We start from the raw sequence: 21,316 nt of genomic DNA, 5'->3' as shown, positions 1-21,316 counted from the left end.
CCTTAAAATCTTGTGTGGAATAAAATGTCAAACTCCTGTTGAAGATAAAACTGTATAGACTCCTAAGAGGATGTTGATTGTTTAGTTAATTCTTATTACAAGGTTTCAGTCTTCACACACTTTGCAAATAAGGCATCCTTTTTAGTCCTCAAGTAACTGAGGTCTGGATAGAGTTCACATTATAAATCGAATTTACATGCAAAAATGTTAGTATATGAGCTTCGTCCAAGCTGGTGACCAGGTGGACCACCAGCCTCATGATCCAGCCCCGATTAGATGGGCCCATCGGCCCTTCGAACTCCATCAACATTCTTCTACATTAATCATTTTTTATCAATTTTTTATCAATTTTCAAACCGTATTATTACACTGTTTTAAACAAGATGAAACGATGATGTTACATTTTTATTGTTTTCACTTTTAATAATATCTCAAAGGTTTGGCTGTTGGTGGGGCTGTAGGCTGCTGTCCAGATGATTCTTTATTACTGTTTTATTCTCACCCCTGATGAAGGGTCTCGTCTTAAAAGGCTTTGGGGTTTTAATGTTCACAGGTATATTTTGGATTGTCACTTCTTGAGGAATTATGCTGCAAGCAACTTTGTCTGCTTTTTACGCATATTGGAACCTTTGAGTTGATATTAAAAGTGAAAACAATAAAATGTTGACACCAGCTTAGACTAAGAATTTTCGTGGGGTTGGGCAGAGCTCGCATCAGGAGCTGCACGCCACAATTCATGCCTTGGAACGTTTATAAAAAGGGTTTAAGATTACAAACACTGTTTAAAGTAGGGCGTGTCATTTGTTGAGTGTATGAACTTTAACACCGCTCAACAAAAAAATACTACTTAACATGGAATCAAGTACAGGCAAATGTGAAGTTGATCAGAGGACAGAATTTTAATACTGTCTAGCTACTTTTACTTCAGCAATGTAATCACCACAGTGGACCTTCAAAGTTATTTTAGAATTCAGTTGTTTTTTTTCCAACCATCATACCCCCACATTCCCATGTTTCACCATCATGCTGTTGTCTCAACAACCTCTATTTTTTCAAGCTAAGTGAGGATGAGTACCTTGCTTTGGACAGCATTTCTGTTATGGTGCAGGTTCAAGGTGGCAACTGATTTTTTTTTAACCATTATCTTTAAGAATATTTGTATTCGGCTTTTTTTCTAATTGTATCCAGCTTTATTCCCTCCCTCCACATTATGAGATATCCTCACACAGGGGACAGAATATACCCGAACAGGTGTCTATTTTTGGCCTTGGAGAAGGCTGATCCTATCACAGAGCAGATTTGGGGACAATAGAGGCTCTGTGCGTTCCAGTGTTAGTATGAGGACAATAAACAGCTGACTGCCTCTTCTAACAAGGTAACAATTTTAGACACTGTGATTTGACTTAGGCATTTTATTTACTAATATGCACAATGCTTTATACAAAACATGTGTTGCATATATGTTAAGGTAATGCGAAACGAAATCAGCTAAAATCGCTATGCACTCATAGCTTGGCAAATCAACTGGTGGGAGAGGTGGAGGAGCCTGTGTAAGGCGCAGGTCAGAGAGGTCAAACGTGTGTAATGTAAGGTTGGGAGGGCTACTGATAATGTAATAATAGGGAGTAGAAGAGCCTGAATAATGTAGGGTCAGGGAGAGTAGAGGTGTATGTACTATATGTTATGGAGACAACATGGGGCTATTAGTTTCGTAAATTTGGAAGAGAGTAAAAAGCCTGGGTTATGGAAGGAGGAGACAGGAAAGAGTGTAGAGTAGGGGTGGAAATAACAAGAGCAGTCTGGGTAATAAGAGAGAAGAAATATCTTTACAATGATGTTGGGAGACAGGAGCATGCTAATGACAATGTAAGTGGGGAAGAGTGATAAAAGGTCTGTGTGCAGGACAGTGTAAAAGTCTGGGAAAGTAAGGGTGGAAGGGAATAGAGGCGTCTGGGTAATACGAGAATAAATATCTACAGTATGAGGGTGGGAAACAGGAGCAGACTATTGACAAGCTGTGGGAGTGGAGGAGAGTAAACAAGTCTGTATAATTTAAGGATAAGATAGAGAGAGAGAGTAGCACATGCTAGGCAAAGTAAGTGTCAAAGAGAATAAAAGTATATGCATTGAGATGGCCAGACGTAGCAGAAAGATTTGTGGCATTAGTATGGAGAGGGTGGAGGATTATATATAATGTACCTGTGGAATTGAGGAGGAAACCCTGCGCAATATAAGGGTGGACTAGAATATAAAAGCCAGAGTGATGTAAGATCATTAAAATAAGAAGAGCTTGGGTACTAAAAGAGTGGGACATTGTAGAAAAGTTAGAATAATGTATGGTTAGAAGAGCATAATAGAGCAAATGGATCTTAAATGCAATTCTACTGCGAAAGGCTGAAACTTTCGTTACCTTCAAGGGCCCATCCATGTACATGGTTTGTAAATTATAAGCGAAGCCAGGCGAAAACACTCGCTCGATCCAGCCCTTCATGATGGCAGGCATTCCCATCCAATATAACGGGAACTGTAATCAAACAAAATTGGGCGAATTACTTTTTGAGACCAGCAGCGATGAGTGAATCCCTCAGAAGAGTTCAGTGGTTCCCACAGATGCATTCAGTGAGCTTCAGATTAAAGTTTCAGGATCAATGACTCCCGCACAGTAAGCCGCACAGCAAGGTATCACTGCGCCCCCGGGCAGAATATTAGTGACCGCTCAGCAGGGTATCAGTGAAGCCCACAGCACTGTTGCCCATGTCTACCAAAAGGGAAGCGATGTGTCCCAGAGGATGGTTGAACAAGTGCTGCAATATGTGGTGGGTTAGCCTCAGTGTACGGTTGATTGAATTCCAGAGCAAAGGTTTTGAGATCCACAAAAGGAGTTGGTTGAGGTTGTAGCATGGGGTGGCTGGGTCCCGTCAGTCTGCAGGGGTGGGCCCCATCAGTCTGTGGTGGGTGGGTTCCGGTGGGTGGGTCCCATCAGTCTCTTTCACCAGTCTCTCCATCTCAGGCACTGCTGTAGCTTGTGTATTGTGTTGCAAAAGTATCTGGTTTACAACAAAAATAATATTCTATGGGCGGACCGGTTCCTGAGATCAAATACAATTGGAGTGGAGCTAGCTTACATACATAGCAAGACAAGGGGGAGACCAAGACGCCATATACACTTAGCAATTGCACAACAATATTGACATGTATTTAGGTAAGGCACATCTGGGGCCATATCATGAAGAGCTACTTCTGACTCAGTGCAGAGCAATGAGCCTGTATTTTTGCATAAGTTGTATAAATGCATTATACATTATTAGGACATTATTTGAGTTAATGCGTAAACTATAGACAGCACAAGTCGAAAACAGAGAGGTAATCCCTGCTGATTGTTTCGGACCTGTTGTATCTGCTTTTCATGCTTTCATGTGGAGAAATTCTGAGCTATATGTGAATTTTAGACACCTCAAATGCAAGAAAAGGGGCACTTAGCTCTGCAACGAGTCAGTGCAGCTCTTCATGATTCTGCCCCTGTTTTTAAACCCTACTACTATCCAGCAGAAGAGAATTCAAGAGCACCTTGAACCTGGGGACATAGAGCCTGATGCAGACTGGTGATGATATAATGAAACTGAAGCTCACAGACGGCTCTCATTCAACAAGAGAATCTTCACAATTTTTATTCAACAATTGCAATAATTTGGTGGGATTACCAGTTTTTTTTGTTCTCTATTACCCACTTGTTGTGCCATCACTTAATGTGTGCTCTTCCAACCCACATGAGTGTCACACGTCTGATGAGCACAACAAATAAGACCTGCTGCATCATGAGACGCCCATACCCATGCAGCCAGCAAGGGGTGCAGATGCACTACTAGAAAGCTCTGACAGAGACAAAGTCAACGATTGTGACTGGCTACATTGTTCCTGCTGTATTGTTTTCATAGAGATGTGCTTATATATAGGAGTTTATGTCAGTACTCTCTAAGACGATAACCCAGAATGCAGGATTTTTCTTTCCTGTTGACTTGTCCTGTGGAGGGTTATCTCTTAACGTTTAGCCATCTTTAAAATGCAGACATTTGAAAAGTTTGAGTGAAAAAAAACTATCACGTTCTAATATTTGGAAGAGATTTCACACCTGTGACACTTACCAGACCCCCACCCGCCCTCACCTTCATACCGAGGGCGCCTCTAGAAAAGCAGTCGACCAAAAAGAATATTCCTACCAACTGCATGCTCATTAACTGTCGATCTGCCCTCAAGCATGCAACGGAACTTGCCGAAGCCATCCTCTCTCAGGACTTAGACATTGCATTCATCACGGAGACTTGGCTAAAGGAATGCTCCCCACCTTGCTTCGACATGTTAGTGCCCCCGGGTTTCAAACTCATCAATAAAGACCGAATAGACCTATGCGGTGGTGGGATAGCCATCATCCACAAAGAGGATATTTCCATCACTGTAATGGACCCTTGCGAATATAGCTCCTTTGAATGTCTATCGGTCTCTATTAAGCTTAAGGACAACAGCCCTTTAGTTGGTCACCTTCTCTATCACCCACCCGGCAACACTCCTACTTTTGGGGAACATCTTTCTGACCTAATTGCCAACTGCGCACTCAAAGACATTAACCACATAATTCTGGGTGATCTCAACCTACGTTGGAATGAATCCAACAACGCCCTAATCCAATCGCTTAATTCTCTCCTTTGTGACAATAACCTTTTCCAACATTGCTCCGAAGAAACCCACAACAAAGGAGCGATCTTGGATGCCATCATTGCTCAACAAGACACAATTACAATCAACAACATCCTCCCTGTGGACTGGTCGGATCACCACATGATCTTATTCCACATTAATCAAAGAGTCCTATCTCTGCCTCCGGTGCAGGATCCCCCCAAATGGACGAGAAATTTCTCCCAGATTCCCCTGGAAGTCATGGAAGATAGGCTAAAGCTACTCCTTCCGAACGACAAAAATCTATCCACAACCGACCTTACCTCACTCTACAACATCAATATGCTAAGCCTCCTCGACCAACTAGCACCACTGAAACAAAGAAAGAGCAGAGCCATTCCATCTAGATCCTGGTTCGACTCTGACACCAATGAAGAAAGGAGACAATTAAGAGCTGCAGAAAGACAATGGAGAAGTGTACCTACTATCTCCCACAGAGACAAACTAGGATCCATCCGGAAGAAGTACAACAACCATATCAAGAACAAGAAATCTATGTATTTCCGATCTGCTCTAGACAACGCAAAGAACAGACCCAAGGAGCTCTTCAGTATTATTAAACAACAAACCTCCAAGCCGGATTCCTCCCTCGGACAGGCCTCCAAAGAACGTTGCGACAACTTCGCCAACTTCTTTAATGACAAGGTCTCCAAAATCGAGCGCTCTCTGGTCATCAACTGCGCTCCACGACCCCATAGCAGCCTGGGGAGGGTGCTTGGTAGCGCTCCACCACCAAACTCTAAACCATGGTCACTCTTCCAGCCCATTCTAGAAGAGGAAATAGTCAAACTTATCTCCACCTCGAAACCTTCATCTCACACCCTTGACCCCCTTCCTGCTCTGCTAACCAAAAAACTGAAACTCTTCCTAGCCCCACTGTGGTGCAGGATCATTAATAGCTCCTTACAAACCGGAAATGTCCCAGATTGCCTGAAAGTAGGACAAGTCACTCCATTGCTAAAGAAACCTGGCCTTGATACAAACGACTTAAATAACTTCAGACCCATCTCCAATCTTCCTCTCCTTTCCAAAATACTAGAAAGGTGTGTTCTCCAACAACTAACACAGCACTTGACCAATACCAACCTCCTTGCCTCACATCAGTCAGGATTCAGGAAAGGGTGTAGCACGGAAACTGCAATCCTTAACATAATTGATGACATACACAAATCACTGGACCAAGACCAATGCTGCCTCCTCATTCTCCTCGATCTATCTGCAGTATTCGACACAGTTGACCATATTCTTCTCCTCAAAGCCCTCGAAGAAAGGGCTGGACTAGATGATATGGTGCTCAATTGGTTCTCCTCTTTCCTGCATAATCGCTCACAAAGAATCAAAATGAGAAGCTTTGAATCCGACCTTCATCCAGTCAATAGAGGAGTTCCACAAGGTTCAGTGCTCTCCCCTCAACTCTTCAACATCTACATGGAACCCCTCTCCACCTTACTTAGAAAAGCTAACATCCTCTTCCACCTTTACGCAGATGATACCCAAATCTATCTGGAAATCTCCTCGGCTCAAGACATTCACAGACTCAACAAAACACTAAAGGAATTCCAATGCTGGCTGTCTAGCAACCATCTAAAGCTGAACCCTGACAAAACTGAATTACTCCTCATCTCGAACAAAGAAGAGAACCCACAAATGATCGAATGGCTAAAAGATATTGACGCGCTAAATAAGAATCTCTCCCTAGTGGACTCTGTCAAATCACTAGGCATCACACTTGACTCCAAACTAGATCTAACCAAACACATCAAGATCTCGGCTAAGAGCGCCTTCCTTAATCTGAAGCTACTAAGCAAAATAAAACCTTTTATTCCACCCAGTGATTTCAAACAAGCCACCCAAGCACTGGTGTTATCAAGGCTTGACTATGGGATTGCAATCCTCTCTGGAATACCCAAAATACATCTGGCTCCTCTGAAAACAACCCTCAACGCGGCTGCCAGAATGGTCACTGGAACAAAGAAATTTGACCACATCTCTCCGGCACTAAAAGAACTCAAATGGTTACCAATAGAATTGCGGGCGAACTTTAGAACAGCCTGCCTCACCCACAAAGCCCTTCACACTGGCAAACCTGAATATCTGGCATCCAAACTTAAAAAAGCGGGTCAGAACAGGAACCTCAGAAGCTCTAACACCCTACTCCTGATCCCACTAAAAACTCGAAAACAAAAAACCAAGGATCGGTCCTTTGCCGGGAATGCACCCACGATTTGGAACTCTATACCCCCTGACATCAGAACTATTCCTTCTTTCCCTAAATTCAAGAGTCAGCTCAAAACCCTGTTCCTTGATCGTTCCTTAACTATCAGATAGGTTCACCCTGGAGTGCACCTCAAATGTCTCTTTGCACTGTATTGTACTTTGCTATGCTTTGCTATGCTATGTTGGCTTTCTTTTGCACCGCCTTGTACTTATGTGAAGCGATCCGATACCTTGCGGTCTGGCTAGCGCTATACAAAACTTCCAAAATAAAAATAAAATAAATAAATAATATTGGATTATCCTCACTGTACAGCATTTGTTTCGAATCAATCACTGACAATTGATACTTGTTTGGGTACTTGTAAAAATTCAAGCGGAGCCCATTCAAACAGAGATTTCCTTAGAAGCTTCTCCAGCGCCTGGCCATAAGAGATCCGGCCCACATAGCATGGACCCTTCCCCCACACTGCACTGGCAGTCAAAGAACTGGGGTTTTTAGTTGACGCAAGTTGTCCCATGAACAGTAGGTAGATGCAGTTGCATTTTGTACTAAATACACTTTTCTCCACTTCCCATGGTTCCAACATGCCATTTAGGCAGGAATGGCATAGCTATTTTATGAGATTAACACTGCTAACCTTGGTTACCTTGTGTTACCACAGTAATTGATAGGATACCACCAGCAGCCACAGAATGCGACAGCTAAGCTATTACTCCATCTTCAATACAATAAAAGTCTCAAAGCCAGAAACATCTCTGCATTTGCCACAACCGGAAACAGATTCTCTCAAGACTTGGGCAAAGCCTGCATTTCTCACTATAGGAGTAATGGGAAATGGGAAAGAGGTGAGTCCCTTATAGCAGATGAAATAGTCCCCGGTATCGAACGCCACTCTTGTTACGGGGAGACACATAGAGGTTTCAGCACCTCTGTCGCTTTGGAATCCAATGGACCTCCCCAAGCTACAAGCTGTTGGATTTTGATCAATAAATCATTATATATTTTCTATTTCACCTCATAGCCATTGGACTGCATAACTTATTTGTGCAGCGATATAATACTGGTGTATGTCAGGCAAACCCAACCCACTTATTTAGGGTGTCATACAAATTCGGGTAAGCAGTCTCTGCTTTTTTCCCTTCTCAAACAAAGTTGCTGCAGATATCCTGTAGCTGGGAGATCTCACCCTTCAATATGGGAAGCAGTAGGGCCTGGAAGACGTTCAATATCGTTGAAAAGATTGACATTTTAAGTGATGCTACTCTGCCTAGACAAGCTAGGGCACGATAGCGCCACCTGTTCATGAGAGCTTTAGCTGTCTTAAATAAAATCTTAGCATATCTCCTGGTGTATTCATAGGAGTCTGGTGTTTTAAGAACCTCTAATGACGTAAACCCTTTTAATGTCCATCCGATGGAGATCTCTGCCTGTAAGGTCATGGCTAGTTTTTGCCCTCCTGCCAGCATCAATCCTTCTGATTTATGAGATTAACTCACTCAGACTTCTGTTAAATCCAATCCATTTGAGACAATTTTAGCTTTAGGGAAGTTATAAACATGCACTATTTATAGAACATCTTCACTGATGATAAACTTGTTATTAAGGTATTGTACTGTCTACAGTACCTGGAGGACATAATTGTTGTATGACACACTTTACTAAAAAAAAAATCAAAAGACCTAACATAACATAAGGTATCATTGGCCACCACATTTCACTGCACACTATCATTCTCTTTCTGAAACTGGTTGATTCTACAATGTCTAGTATTCCAGCGTTGATCAAGTATCCCACCTTTAGCATATTTGTAGACACTTGTTTGAATTCATTCTCAGTCTTTTGTAGTGGTTGTATAATTTAATCAAATTCTTTCATTATTAACTTAAATTGTGCCGCAGCATTTACCTTACAGTCACTGAAAAACAGATTCCAAAGAACATTATGTATCATTTTGTGGTGTACATATTTCATGAGAAGGGAATCCATGCCAAATTTCTGGGAAAAATATTGAATATATAATATATTACCATTTCGTCTCATTTAATCCAACCTCATTCCATGTGAATATCAAGAAAATCTGACATGGATCCGGCCACCAATGCAGGATTTTCCTGATTTAGTTGTGGGCGCATCTAACAAATGTCTGCTATGTTTAAAGTTCTTGACGCTTTTGTCTTGTATGGGATTATATTTGAAGGTTATCATTTACCTGGAATATAATGAGATCAGCAGCTTCTAACTTTTTCTGTTCAGCTGCAATGTCATCACTGAGTGAGCCCTCTTTCCAAGCTTCGCCCATCTCATATGAATATATGAAGTGGGTTGGGTCCTTGGGACAACCTGATAGAGAAAATTGCAGATGTATCATGATAGGAGCAGAGAGAAATGCTAAATAGAGGTTCCAAGAATCTTGCAGGTAATAGTACCAGCTTGCATTACCTTTTATATCTCTACGTGACAGCACAGGGTTAAAATTCATGGCATACAGATCCGACACAGTCACCTCCCATCCTTTTTGCTTCAATGTATTCTCTGCCACCTCCTTCATAGCATAGTTGAATGAAGTCCGCTCCTCATGAGCAAAGATGATGAGGGCTCGTTTGATGGGTTTTTGCTTTCCTGCCAAAAAACAGAAACATTTATCCTTGCAGGGAGTGAAGTAAAAAATCAGGAGACAACAGGCACATTTTATATTTAGTGAGGGAGGGAAAAGCCAATTACTCCTGCAATGATGTATGGAGCAGATGTAGTAAATGATTTAGGAATCACAAACCCTCACAGCTCTAAATTACAGTTTTTCCAAAGGCTAAATCACTATTTCTTCTCTCCAAAATGCATTCTGCGATATAAAAAGATTATTCAAAATCACAAAACGGGCTTAGAAATCCTTTACAAATTTCAATTTGGAAGAGGTGTATCATGGGAATCCCTTCCAAATTGTGATTCAGTGTGATATGTATCCGTGATTTGCTACTGTTGTTTTGGTTGCAAACCACCAATCAGTAACAGAGACCTGAAAGGGGTGGTAACTGATTCTCAAAGAGGAAGGGAACCCTTTCGATGTGGCAATGTCGATGTTGAATAATGAAAGAACTAGGGGAACTATCGACTTGCGGAGGCAATATACTTCGCTTAGGAGATGATTCACTCTTCTGTCCTCTGGCGTCCTTGGTGTGGCTATTACAGATCTCTAACGGTATCAGCACACACATGTCTACAAATCCACTGGCTCTAAATGGATATGGGTTCATCAATGCTATGCAAAATCACCTACACAGACTAGTGTACAATCACCATCTCTAGAATGCTTCCGATATGGTCCAGTGTACAATCATCACAACTACAAGACCATCTGCATGGAATAGTGTACAATAACCCCCTCTAAAAGAACACCTAGATGGACCATAATACAACTGTCATTTCTAGGAGACCACTGACATGGACACAGCTCTAGGAGTTCACCTACATGGACCAGTGTGCAATACCATCTTCACCCAAGTGTTTTTAAACTGCCAAAGTCTCTGCAAGAAGGGTTGTTGATTATTTGGAAGGAGTGCATGGAGTGATGATCCCAGTCATCATACAATGTAACCAACCACCGACATCATGGAGACAAAGAGGCAACCATTATCTTAGATGGGATGTTTTTTATTGGAAATGGGTTGCAAAGAGTGGAAGATCCAAACACAAAAATGTTTTTGAAGGACACATGACCTAACAATAATCATCTAAAAAGACCTGAACTATGTCTTCAGTGTGTTGATCACAGGTGATAGAAAGTCTATACTACATATCATAGACTGCATGTCACTTACCGTATCACAAAATGGAGTACTTCATATAAACTCAACTGAAGGCCAACACACACTGTGTAGGGCATGCCTTCTAGCTCAGAGGAGGGATTCTACAACACTGTTTGCCAAAATGTTCAATGCCCTGGCAAATGGACTCCTTTTTCTGCATTAAGGGTTAAATTGGATCCCAACTGCAGGTGGGTACGCAGGTGACTGCTTAGTGTTGTTATGGAATGGAAATGGTCTGCTTCAGAGATCCTTTTTAGAACTGTTTTGTTTTATATGCCAGCGCAGCTTCGTACACATCTATTCCCCAGTCATAAACATGATCTGTTCTCTTTCTACCTCATTGCCGTAATGTATCTGGACCTTGATGTGAATGGCCATGGAAGTCATAGCTTTTTATCCATCAGTGGTGTGGTGGAGCTGTACCAAGAAGCCACAAATGAATGAAAAACTGCACTATTAACTATTAACAAATAATTCACATCTATTGACAAATTATTAAGAGAGTGGAAAAGGAAACTTCAAAGGCTGCAATCAACATTTAGTCAATTCTGAGGGCCGATTCACATACAGAGAGCACAGAGAGCTCTAAGTGAAGCCACAGTCTCTGCCAATCTTGGACTGACTGGTCTCTTAACTAGTTGAAGAGTTGGAACACTGCTATCTTACCTGCTTAGACAGTGGTAAATGAAGGGTTGTCGCAGAAACTTTCATCAGTCAGGCTAGCTTTACTCAGGTGACACGGAGAGCACGGGACCCACGTCTGGGCATACCCGACCCACTCGGGATGACAAATCCAAAAAGAACAAACGATGGACAGAATGCAGAACAATGTCATACATTCACCCCAGTACAGAGATCTGGGCCTAAATCCATCGTTGTTTTGCTCCCCATGGCATTCCAGTTTGTTTATATCCAGATACATACTCAAGGTACATATTTTCATTATTTTAAGACTCACTGCTATCTTGTGTTGGTGTAATTCCAGTTTAGACCCAGCCATATGCAAATCCGTCTTGACCCTGTTCCCCTTGGGAACATTCCAGCCCAAACTGCCTGGCCAGGTCCTCCCTTGACTGGAAACACGCATCCTAGGACCGGTTTCGGGGTATCATCCCTCATCAGCCAAGGTAGCTTGACTCCAGTAGCATGAAGAACACAGGACCCACAGCTATGGTGCTGGTGGGAGCCATTTCAGTGACTTTGCTCCTGCCCTAGCGGGAGCACTATTTTTTTCTGCTCCTGTCTGGCAGGAGCAAAATTCTGCTCCTTGCCTAGGAGAGTATTGGCAGGGTATGCCCGCACTCTCACAAGCAGGGAACTACAGTGTACCGGGGATAGGGTCCATGGGACACTGTGTCTCTATCGGGCCTCGGGTAATTGGGTCCTTGGGGTCGAACTTAGGTTCAGGGAGGGGGCCTAACACCCCTTCTCCCAAAAAAGTTCAGCCCTAGGGGATGAAGTCCTCAGGCCTCAAAGAGGCTTGGGGAGGGGGGGAATGCCCGGCCCTCCTTTTTAAATAAAATATGGCCCTGGTGGATGGAGTCCATAGGGTCTGAAAAAGGCTTGGGGAAGAGGGCCCTTTCCATTTTAATAAAAAGTGGCCCCAGGGGATGGGGTTCCCAAGGCCTGAAAAAGTGTCATGGAGGGGAACCACATGCCACTCTCTATATTTTACATAAATGCACCAACCACGGGCCCTGGTCCTCACCGTGGTGGGGGGAGAATTGCTCAAAATAAATCCAGACAGGAGCTGTTCTTTTTTTTTCTTTTAAATCAGAGCTGCAAATCCATTCATCCTTCTCAGATCTGCGGTGCAGATTTTTAAAAAGAAATAGTTCCCAAGGTGGACTGTCTGGGACTCCCTCGCCAGCCCTAGGGTGGGAGAGAGGTCATACCCTTCCCCTGTATGTTTTTTTTAACTGTTTGATAGGACAGGAGACTGTTTCCCCGAGTCCTAAGATGGCTGACACCACATCTTTCTTGAAGTGGTGGCAGTCTAAAACATTTTAAATTACTGAGCAGATTTACAGCAAATCCCAAACAGCACACTTTCTGGACCAAGATCTAGTGGAGTGAAAGGGGATTGTGCGTGCAAGGAGACAAATTACGAATGGTGGCCTTTTAAGAGGCTCTACTTCTGTCTCCAGCAGCAGACAGAGCCTCAGGTGTTTGCAGCCACCTTGTCATCTTCAAAACTGTGAGAAGCACCCGTTTTTCATTGAGAGAAAATAAACAAAATTAGGCGAGCCATCTAACTGAGCAAAAAGAAAACTTTTTTTTACAACTCAAAATAATTGTATTTTGACATTACTGTGAAACACATTCATTCTGGGACAAAATGACAAAAGGGAAGGGAGTGACAAAATGCAATGAGTACAGTGTGGCGACAAAATGAAAAGTGACACATGCAGAGTGAAGAAGGATGACAAAAAGAAGGGATGAGAAATGGAAATTAAGAGAGAGCAAAGTAACTCCCTTGATACTAAGTAAGTAAAATGTTATGAAAATTCATTGTCCACAAGTGTGGGCCACTTTTTAGGGCTCGCCCCTTTTCTATTTCGCAGAAATAGAAAACAGGGGTGAGCCCTTATGTCGCTGATCTGCTTCTTTCCCCAAAGGCTCTATTCAGGCAGCTGATTGGCTCTCTTCAAGCCGGATTCCCAACAGTTCACGAGAAATAGAATCACGTGACAAGCTCCTCGTGCACGAGCTTGCCTGAGCCTTCTGCCTATCAGCCTGCCAGTTCCCTTCCCCTAATTATTCACTTCACTTATTCACAGCCGCAGGCCGTGACTCTGGCTCTTCAAAGGCTCTGCTCCCCGCCCCCCGCCCCCCCCCCCCCGCCCCCCTGCCTGCACTTCACGTGCCCCTGTCACTTCATCTGCTTGCCTTCTGTCCCTTAATATCCCCGTGACTCCCCCCTCACCTCTCCCACTCCACTGCTTCAGGCCTCCACCATTTTGCTCAGGACATTGCTTGTTTTTTTTGTCCTTGGAACAGACCTCGCCCGACCCCCTCCCTGTTCTCACAGTGCCCGCCTCCCTGCCCCCAACCCAAAATACCTCCGGATGATGAAAGGCCCCTGCATGCTACCAAGGTCTCTCCTCAAGGCACCCCCTCCCCTCCCCCCTCCGAACAACCCCCTGCCCGTGGAGGTGCCTTCACCTGACTATGGAAGTGCCTTCCTAGTGCGTTCTTTCTTGTTGTTGGAATGTTTACCATTCATTGCAGTATTATCCTTGTTTCCTGATGCTGAGCATTAGCAAAACACATTTTTTTCTCTCTTTGCTGACGCTGTTTAAGGGCTGCAGTAATTGGTCTCTGTGTGGCCATGACACTGAGTAATGAGGGCAGAGTGGCCCCGTCCATTTCACCTGCACTAACTTGTTTGCATTTTTCTCCTGTGTTCCGTGGATTTATTTTAATCTAGCGCTTAATGTTGCGCTCAATCTGTTTCTAAGCTCCCAGACGCCTGGCAGTTCGGAGTATTCACAAGAAATATGTACAGATGTCAGTCGTTCACTTCTTTACATGAGTTGACTAGATTTGCACATGTTGCCAATACACAAACTTGAATAGAATAGCACGATCCGATAACCCCCTTGGGACTGGGTATGTTCAATACTCAAACAGCAACAGAAGTACGTATGGCAGTTTACACAAATCCCATACTTTCAGGCATACATCTTGCTCAGCACACGTTGCGTTTAATTGTTTACATGTGCTGAACATTTCAAACTTTATTATTTTCAACAAGGAATGAATGTCCTTTACTCCAGCTTTTTTGCAGGAGTATATTTGTGTGAATCAAGTCCCGGATGGGGAACGACCGGCGGCCTGTGAATAGCCACAGGTGTGACTTGTGTGTCTACGCCACACCGTATTGTGCCTGGCCATGCCCTTGAAATCCACACTGTGTATTGGTAAAATGCAGCATGAACCTATCCTTGGGAGCAGCGGCATGCGTGGTGTAATGTGGTGGGTTGGTTACAATACTAGATCATGCACATCAAGGGGCGTTACACCTCTGAAAGTAGAATTGTATAACATATGACATATATAGAATGACGTAACCGTATGCATATTTACAGTCTTTGTCTCAAAGAAATGTAGTAAATTGTCAAGAATCACACATTTATTAGTCAATCGTTGCAGCCGAGATTTCAACCCAGGTTGCAAGGTTCCAAAGTCGCCCTCTAGCTGCTATACCACGCGTACATCCTTTCCCCTTTCATTACATCTGTGGCTAAAACACGTGGCTGTCGCGTTGGTAATTACCATCTCCAAACGGAATTGCTCAGTGCATTCCAAACAACTGATGTGATGTTTGCACTTAAAAGTTCCTCGTGCTTTCACAAAAACCTTGCTGTGAGGCCCAGGAACACATACTGGTCTGTCCCTGAAACCAGGTCTGGAATTTGGATTAAAAAGTAGACAGTTTAGCCAGTGCACACGCATTCCTCCCCTCCCCTTTAATTCCTCCCGTCCCCTCTACTCCGCTTTAATTCCTTCTCTTCTAGCTCTCGCTTCCATTTCTTCCTTTTCGGTTCATTCTTTTACATCTCTTGAATTTTTCTTCTCGCCTCCTGTCGGTCCTTTCTTCTAGAAATTCATTCCCTTCCATTCCTCCTCCTCCTTCAATTCCCCCTTTGTCTTCTTTTATTTCGTCCTCGCCTTCTTACCACCTCAAATTTCTTCTTGGCCTCCCTCCCTCACCCTTCTCTTTTGTGTTCCTCTTTTCTCTTCAGTTCCTTGCACCCCTCCATCTCCATTCTCTTACACCGCTCCATCTCCATTCTCTTACACCCCTCAATCTCCATTCTCTTACACCCCTCTATCTCCATTCTCTTACACCCCTCCACCTTCATTCCCACACACCCCTCCACCTTCATTCCCACACACCCCTCCACCTCCATTCTCTTGCACCCCTCCACCTCCATTCCCTCACACCCCTCCACCTCCATTCTCTTGCACCCCTCCACCTCCATTCTCTTGCACCCCTCCACCTCCATTCTCTTACACCCCTCCACCTCCATTCCCTCACACCCCTCCACCTCCATTCCCTCACACCCCTCCACCTCCATTCCCTCACCCCCCTCCACCTCCATTCTCTTGCACCCCTCCACATTCATTCCCACACACCCCTCCACCTCCATTCTCTTGCACCCGCCCACCTTCACTCCCTCACACCCCTCCACCTCCATTCTCTTGCACCCCTCCACCTCCATTCCCTCACATCCCTCCACCTCCATTCTCTTGCACCCCTCCACCTTCATTCCCTCACACCCCTCCACCTCCATTCTCTTGCACCCCTCCACCTCCATTCCCTCACACCCCTCCACCTCCATTCTCTTGCACCCCTCCACCTCCATTCTCTTGCACCCCTCCACCTCCATTCTCTTACACCCCTCCACCTCCATTCCCTCACACCCCTCCACTTCCATTCCCTCACACCCCTCCACCTCCATTCTCTTGCACCCCTCCACCTCATTCTCTTGCACCCTCCACCTCATTCTCTTGCACCCTCCACCTCATTCTCTTGCACCCTCCACCTCCATTCTCTTGCACCCCTCCACCTTCATTCCTTCACACCCCTCCACCTTCATTCCCTCCCACCCCTCCACCTACATTCTCTTGCACCCCTACACCTTCATTCCCTCACACCCCTCCACCTTCATTCCCTCACACCCCTCCACCTCCATTCTCTTGCACCCCTCCACCTTCATTCCCTCACACCCCTCCACCTCCATTCTCTTGCACCCCTCCACCTTCATTACCTCACACCCCTCCACCTCCATTCTCTTGCACCCCTCCACCTCCATTCCCTCACACCCCTCCACCTCCATTCTCTTACACCCCTCCACCTCATTCTCTTGCACCCCTCCACCGCCATTCCCGCACACCCCTCCACCTCCATTCTCTTGCACCCCTCCACCTCCATTCTCTTACACCCCTACACCTCATTCTCTTGCACCCCTCCACCTCTATTCCCTCAGACCCCTCCACCCTCTTGCACCCCTCCACCTCCATCTCTTTCACCCCTCCACCCTCTTGCACCCCTCCACCTCCATTCTCTTGCACCCCTCCACCTCCATTCTCTTGCACCCCTCCACCTCCATTCTCTTGCACCCCCACCTCCATTCCCTCACACCTCTCCACCTCCATCCATTCTATTGCACCCCTCCACCTCCATTCTCTTACACCCCTCCACCCTCTTGCACCCCTCAACCTCCATTCCCTCACACCCCTCCACCTCCATTCCCTCACACCCCTCTACCTCCATTCCCTCACACCCCTCCACCTCCATTCTCTTGCACCCCTCCACCTCCATTCTCTTACAGCCCTCCACCTCATTCTCTTGCACCCCTCCACCGCGATTCCCTCACACCCCTCCACCTCCATTCTCTTGCACCCCTCCACCTCATTCTCTTGCACCCCTCCACCTCCATTCTCTTGCACCCCTCCACCTCCATTCTCTTACACCCCTCCACCTCATTTTCTTCCCTAGGGGGGGGAATCAAGTTTACCTTTGCAGCATTGTAGGTTTGAATTTTTATTAGGGTTTTGGGTTATTGTATATAGTGCTAACTCCAACATAAAGTATTGCACAGTTTTACATAGCCACTACTTACACAAATGTAAAGTAACATGTCTTTTACCATGCAGTAGTTGTCGATGCTTTTTCCCCTTCCTAATTGCCAGCACAAGTTTAGCATCCTGCTGTGGTTAATTTATTAATTATTCAAAAAAATGCAACCCATTGTTATTTTTAATATTAATATTAATACATCTAAGTCATGTAAATACAACACATATTGCATTACAAATGCTATAGGTGTCACGTTTGCAAAAGTTAACACTATTGGCATTGTAAATGACAAAGTTATTAATTTCGCTATTTTCAAAACAAAAACATAAATACAAAATTTGTCATTTACAATACTAATACCTCTAACTTTACTAATGCGAGCCCTATTGCATTGCAAATGCTTGTTAATTTGGTGCCTATGCCTAATTTTGCTCCTAATCCGAGAAGGGGGGGGGAGGGAGAGAGAGAGAGAACATATATATATATGAATATATACACACACACACAGACATATATACATATATATACACACACACACATATATATACATACATATATTGATATATAGCGGTTTTATGTTCTGTCATCAAGGGCCATATGTATCAAGCAAAAGTGCATTCACAAACGCCGAAATTTTCAGAATTTCGGCGTTTGCGAATGCAATTTTGCCAAATGGTATGTATTAAACAAATCTGCGTGCAAAATAAGGAATCGCAAAATTTAAGATTCCTTATTTTGCGATTGCATTTAAGGAATCGCAAATTTTGCAATTTCTTAAATGCAATGTAAGAAGCACCAAAAAAGTGCAAATTGGCCTTAAGGAATCGCAAATTACCACCAACTTCAAGTTGGTGGTAATTTGCTATTTCTTAGAAAAATGCCCTTTTTTTGCATTTTTCAAAGTGCAAAGTGAAGCACATACATGCCCTTAGGGCATGTATGTGTGTCACATGTGCACCCATGCTTATTTCAGGGGTGCAACAGGGTGTCCTTTTGACACCCCTGCACCCTTGAAATTACATTCTCAATTTGCGATCCGCTAATTGCTAATCGCAAATTGAGAATGTCTTCCCATTCATTCCTATGGGCCTATAGGCCCATAGGAATGAATGGGGAGGTATTCTCTAATTGCGAATCGCAATTTGTGATTTGCAATTAAGGAATAAGGAATATGTAGGATTCGCAAAATGTATTGCAAATCCTACATACATAGCATTTTGCGATTCTCAAAGAGCGATTCGCAAAAAATCGCTATTTGAGAATCGCAAAATGACTTTTTGATACATATGGCCCCAACTATTTTACAAATGCTAAACCATTTACAGATAAATAACCGGATAAACAAATCATATCTTATCCATACTCACATATTATATAACCTGCGATAAATATTAATCTTTTGTAATCACCCTTCAAAGACTGGATACAGAATATTTCCATTTTAAAAAAATTCAGCAGACAAAAGTTATTAGGGGATGGAAAAGTCTAAGCAAAAACCTGCATTACTATAATAAGATATTAAGTACATATTGCTTTAAGAGCAGAGGCAGTCTGTACACTTTGAAACTGATTATGTCAACGGCCGAGTTTTTAAGCGGAAGAACAACCTCGCTGCAATCTCTTTTCAGTATAAAGTTCAACATTATTAAAAGTGTACTGGTGGAAAGCGCCCTATGAATGCACATTACAATACAACAGCATGGCACGTGCGAATCAGGGGGATGAATGGCACCGTTTATATTTGATGACTGCCTCTCCCGGGACCCAGGTACCCTCTCACCGGCCATTCTTCAAGGCTGACTGGTCTTGGACCCGTGGATGCCCCTCTCGCCTCAGATCTAGGATGTTTTGCTGAATCTCTTCTCCGGTTTTCACTTTCCTCTGACTGACGACACGCCGACGTCACTGCTCCTTGATCGTCGTGTTTTTAGACCAATTAAAGTCGAGGTGAAAGGCGACATCCCAACTCCACCGGAAGATTCTGCCCAAATGATAGCGGCTTTCAGGGAGCTGTAGGCGCCGCGAGCCATCAACTATGGGCTCTCCGCACTAGGCACCCCGGAAGTGTTCCGTAACGGTTTACGTCTGATTCGAAGGCATCTGCCGCGTCACGAGGCTCCACAGGACTCGGGCGGTGGGAACTTGGACTTTAGTCGGAAAACAAAGCACTTTACAGATGGAGAAGAATTATACCTCAGTTGAACTTGATAGGCGCCTGAATTCCTTTCAAAACGCAGGTTCTGTGTTACTAATGCAAAACCAATAAGCACTGGCACCAGGTTGGGTGCATGAAGAATCTTTCCCTTCGAAGCTGCTCTGAAAAATGTGGGGTAGGTCAAAATACTGAGCTGGTTAAGGTAGTTAGATTAAGGGAAAACTGCAGTTTAATCATTAAGCATTATATGCTGAGTATCGGGTGAGATGGAGCAAGCTCAATAAAAGGTCATTTGAGTCTGTAAATAGATGCTTCAAGAACCCAGCTAACCCTTCTATTTCACTTGACTTGTCCCTAAAGCAACCATAGAAAAAACCTTCACCGGGAGTTTTCCTGGCACCCCTCCCTACTCCTACTCCTCCTCCTGCTTCTAGCCCTGCGCCACTATCTCCTACATTATTCCAGAGCAACTCCACCCCTATCTCCCTCAGATCCATATTACTTTAGAGAAGCAACTGCAAACTGCCTGAGCCTTTCACTTTGTTTGATATGTGGGTTCATGGATACAGGCTTGTATCCCACTGATATTAACTCACATTTTTGTTTTATTCTATTATTTAGCATATCGCCCATGTCCAGCTGGATATCGGCTAAAATATAGTACTGATTGAGGCTATATTTATTGCAAACACATTCTCTACTAACTCAGGGACCACTGACATTAACATTCATACCATACTCTCCTTCCAACAAACTTTTTACAAACTACCCACATACCAGACCAACACATTTTTATCTTTCACAAACCCTCTTCATCTCTTTCAATAATTCTAGCCCTGGCAACAGCAGCGACTCCTCCGGAACGCCGGACGAGCATCGCCCCACTCCCTGTCTCAGAGTCACTGCTGTAGAGAGGGGTGAGCCAAGGCATGAAGGGGGAGGAGGAGTGCTATGTGCACTCCCTAAGTGTGCATATGTGTTTGGCCGGCCATCTCAGGCCGCCCAAAACACACATGCGCACTTAGGTTTCTCCAGCCGAGCTGCATTGAACAGCTAGGCAGGAGAAACCCCACAGCCTCCGTGGTCTGAGCGGAGCATCTTTCCAGCCCGTTCAGGCCAATCCCCGCGCTGCTCTGCAGCAGAGGGATTGGATAGGAGTCTGTCCAAGGAGCTGCTGCGACCAGAAAGAGAAGAGGAGGCGCAATGCGGGAGGCGGCCAGCAACTTCAGGTAAGTTTTTTTTTTTTTAATTTTTCAATATTTTTTTACTAACCCCGTGACCCCTCCCACGTTCCCTCCACCCACTCCACCACTCTTTTTTGTGGTGGCTTCCACTGCTTGGAAAGTGAACCTAAGTATTCTTTCCTAGGTGGACGACCAGCTACACAGAACAACCCCAACTTTCTGAAACTCAATAATGGTAAGCACAGCTCTCCCCATCTCCTTTTCCTTTTACCCCACATTTCTACATGCACCCTCTAAACAAGTAACACTAGCTGCGTCCCAAAAGATCACAACTAAACTTGTTGCATCCTCCCTTGTCATCACTAATGTCATTTAGGTTGTCATCAGTGATGTCACTGGCCATTTCATGAGTAATATAATATGTGAGATCATAAGCAGTGCATTGCAGGGGCGTAAGTTATAGTTAGCTCAGGTAACTATAACTGATGAATTTCTGTGGATTTGTAATAGTGAAATCTGAGCCTAACTATAACGTCCCTGTAACTTTTGGCTTTCAGTGAATTTCTACGTTTTTTAAAAATTCCATTACCTAACTATAATGTTCCTCCAATCTTTGTTTTTTTGGTGAATTTCTAA

The 21,316-nt window shown here is 44.1% G+C and overlaps 1 protein-coding gene across 3 annotated transcripts in view; it reads right to left on the bottom strand.

The window, feature by feature from the left end:
- Nucleotides 1-19,650, bottom strand: part of LOC144799784 (NAD(P)H dehydrogenase [quinone] 1-like) — a 55,462-nt gene extending 35,812 nt beyond the window's left edge. For 2 of the 3 annotated variants that reach the window (XM_078671333.1, XM_078671332.1), the window contains exons 1-4: nucleotides 19,122-19,650; nucleotides 9,389-9,568; nucleotides 9,159-9,289; nucleotides 2,411-2,524 (exon numbers count right to left, since the gene is read on the bottom strand). In XM_078671333.1, coding sequence (XP_078527459.1) covers nucleotides 2,411-2,524; nucleotides 9,159-9,289; nucleotides 9,389-9,568; nucleotides 19,122-19,128 — 432 coding nt within the window. In that variant the 5' untranslated portion in view covers nucleotides 19,129-19,650. The remainder of the gene's footprint in view (nucleotides 1-2,410; nucleotides 2,525-9,158; nucleotides 9,290-9,388; nucleotides 9,569-19,121) is intronic. The other variant, XM_078671334.1, reaches the window with a different exon arrangement.
- Between the last annotated feature and the right edge of the window lie 1,666 nt (nucleotides 19,651-21,316).

The sequence above is a fragment of the Lissotriton helveticus genome, chromosome 12 (genome assembly GCF_964261635.1).
Source record: "Lissotriton helveticus chromosome 12, aLisHel1.1, whole genome shotgun sequence".
In the NCBI taxonomy this organism is placed as follows: Eukaryota; Metazoa; Chordata; class Amphibia; order Caudata; family Salamandridae; genus Lissotriton; species Lissotriton helveticus.
Note: the sequence above shows the minus strand (reverse complement) of the source record. Positions and strands in the feature narration are given on the sequence as shown.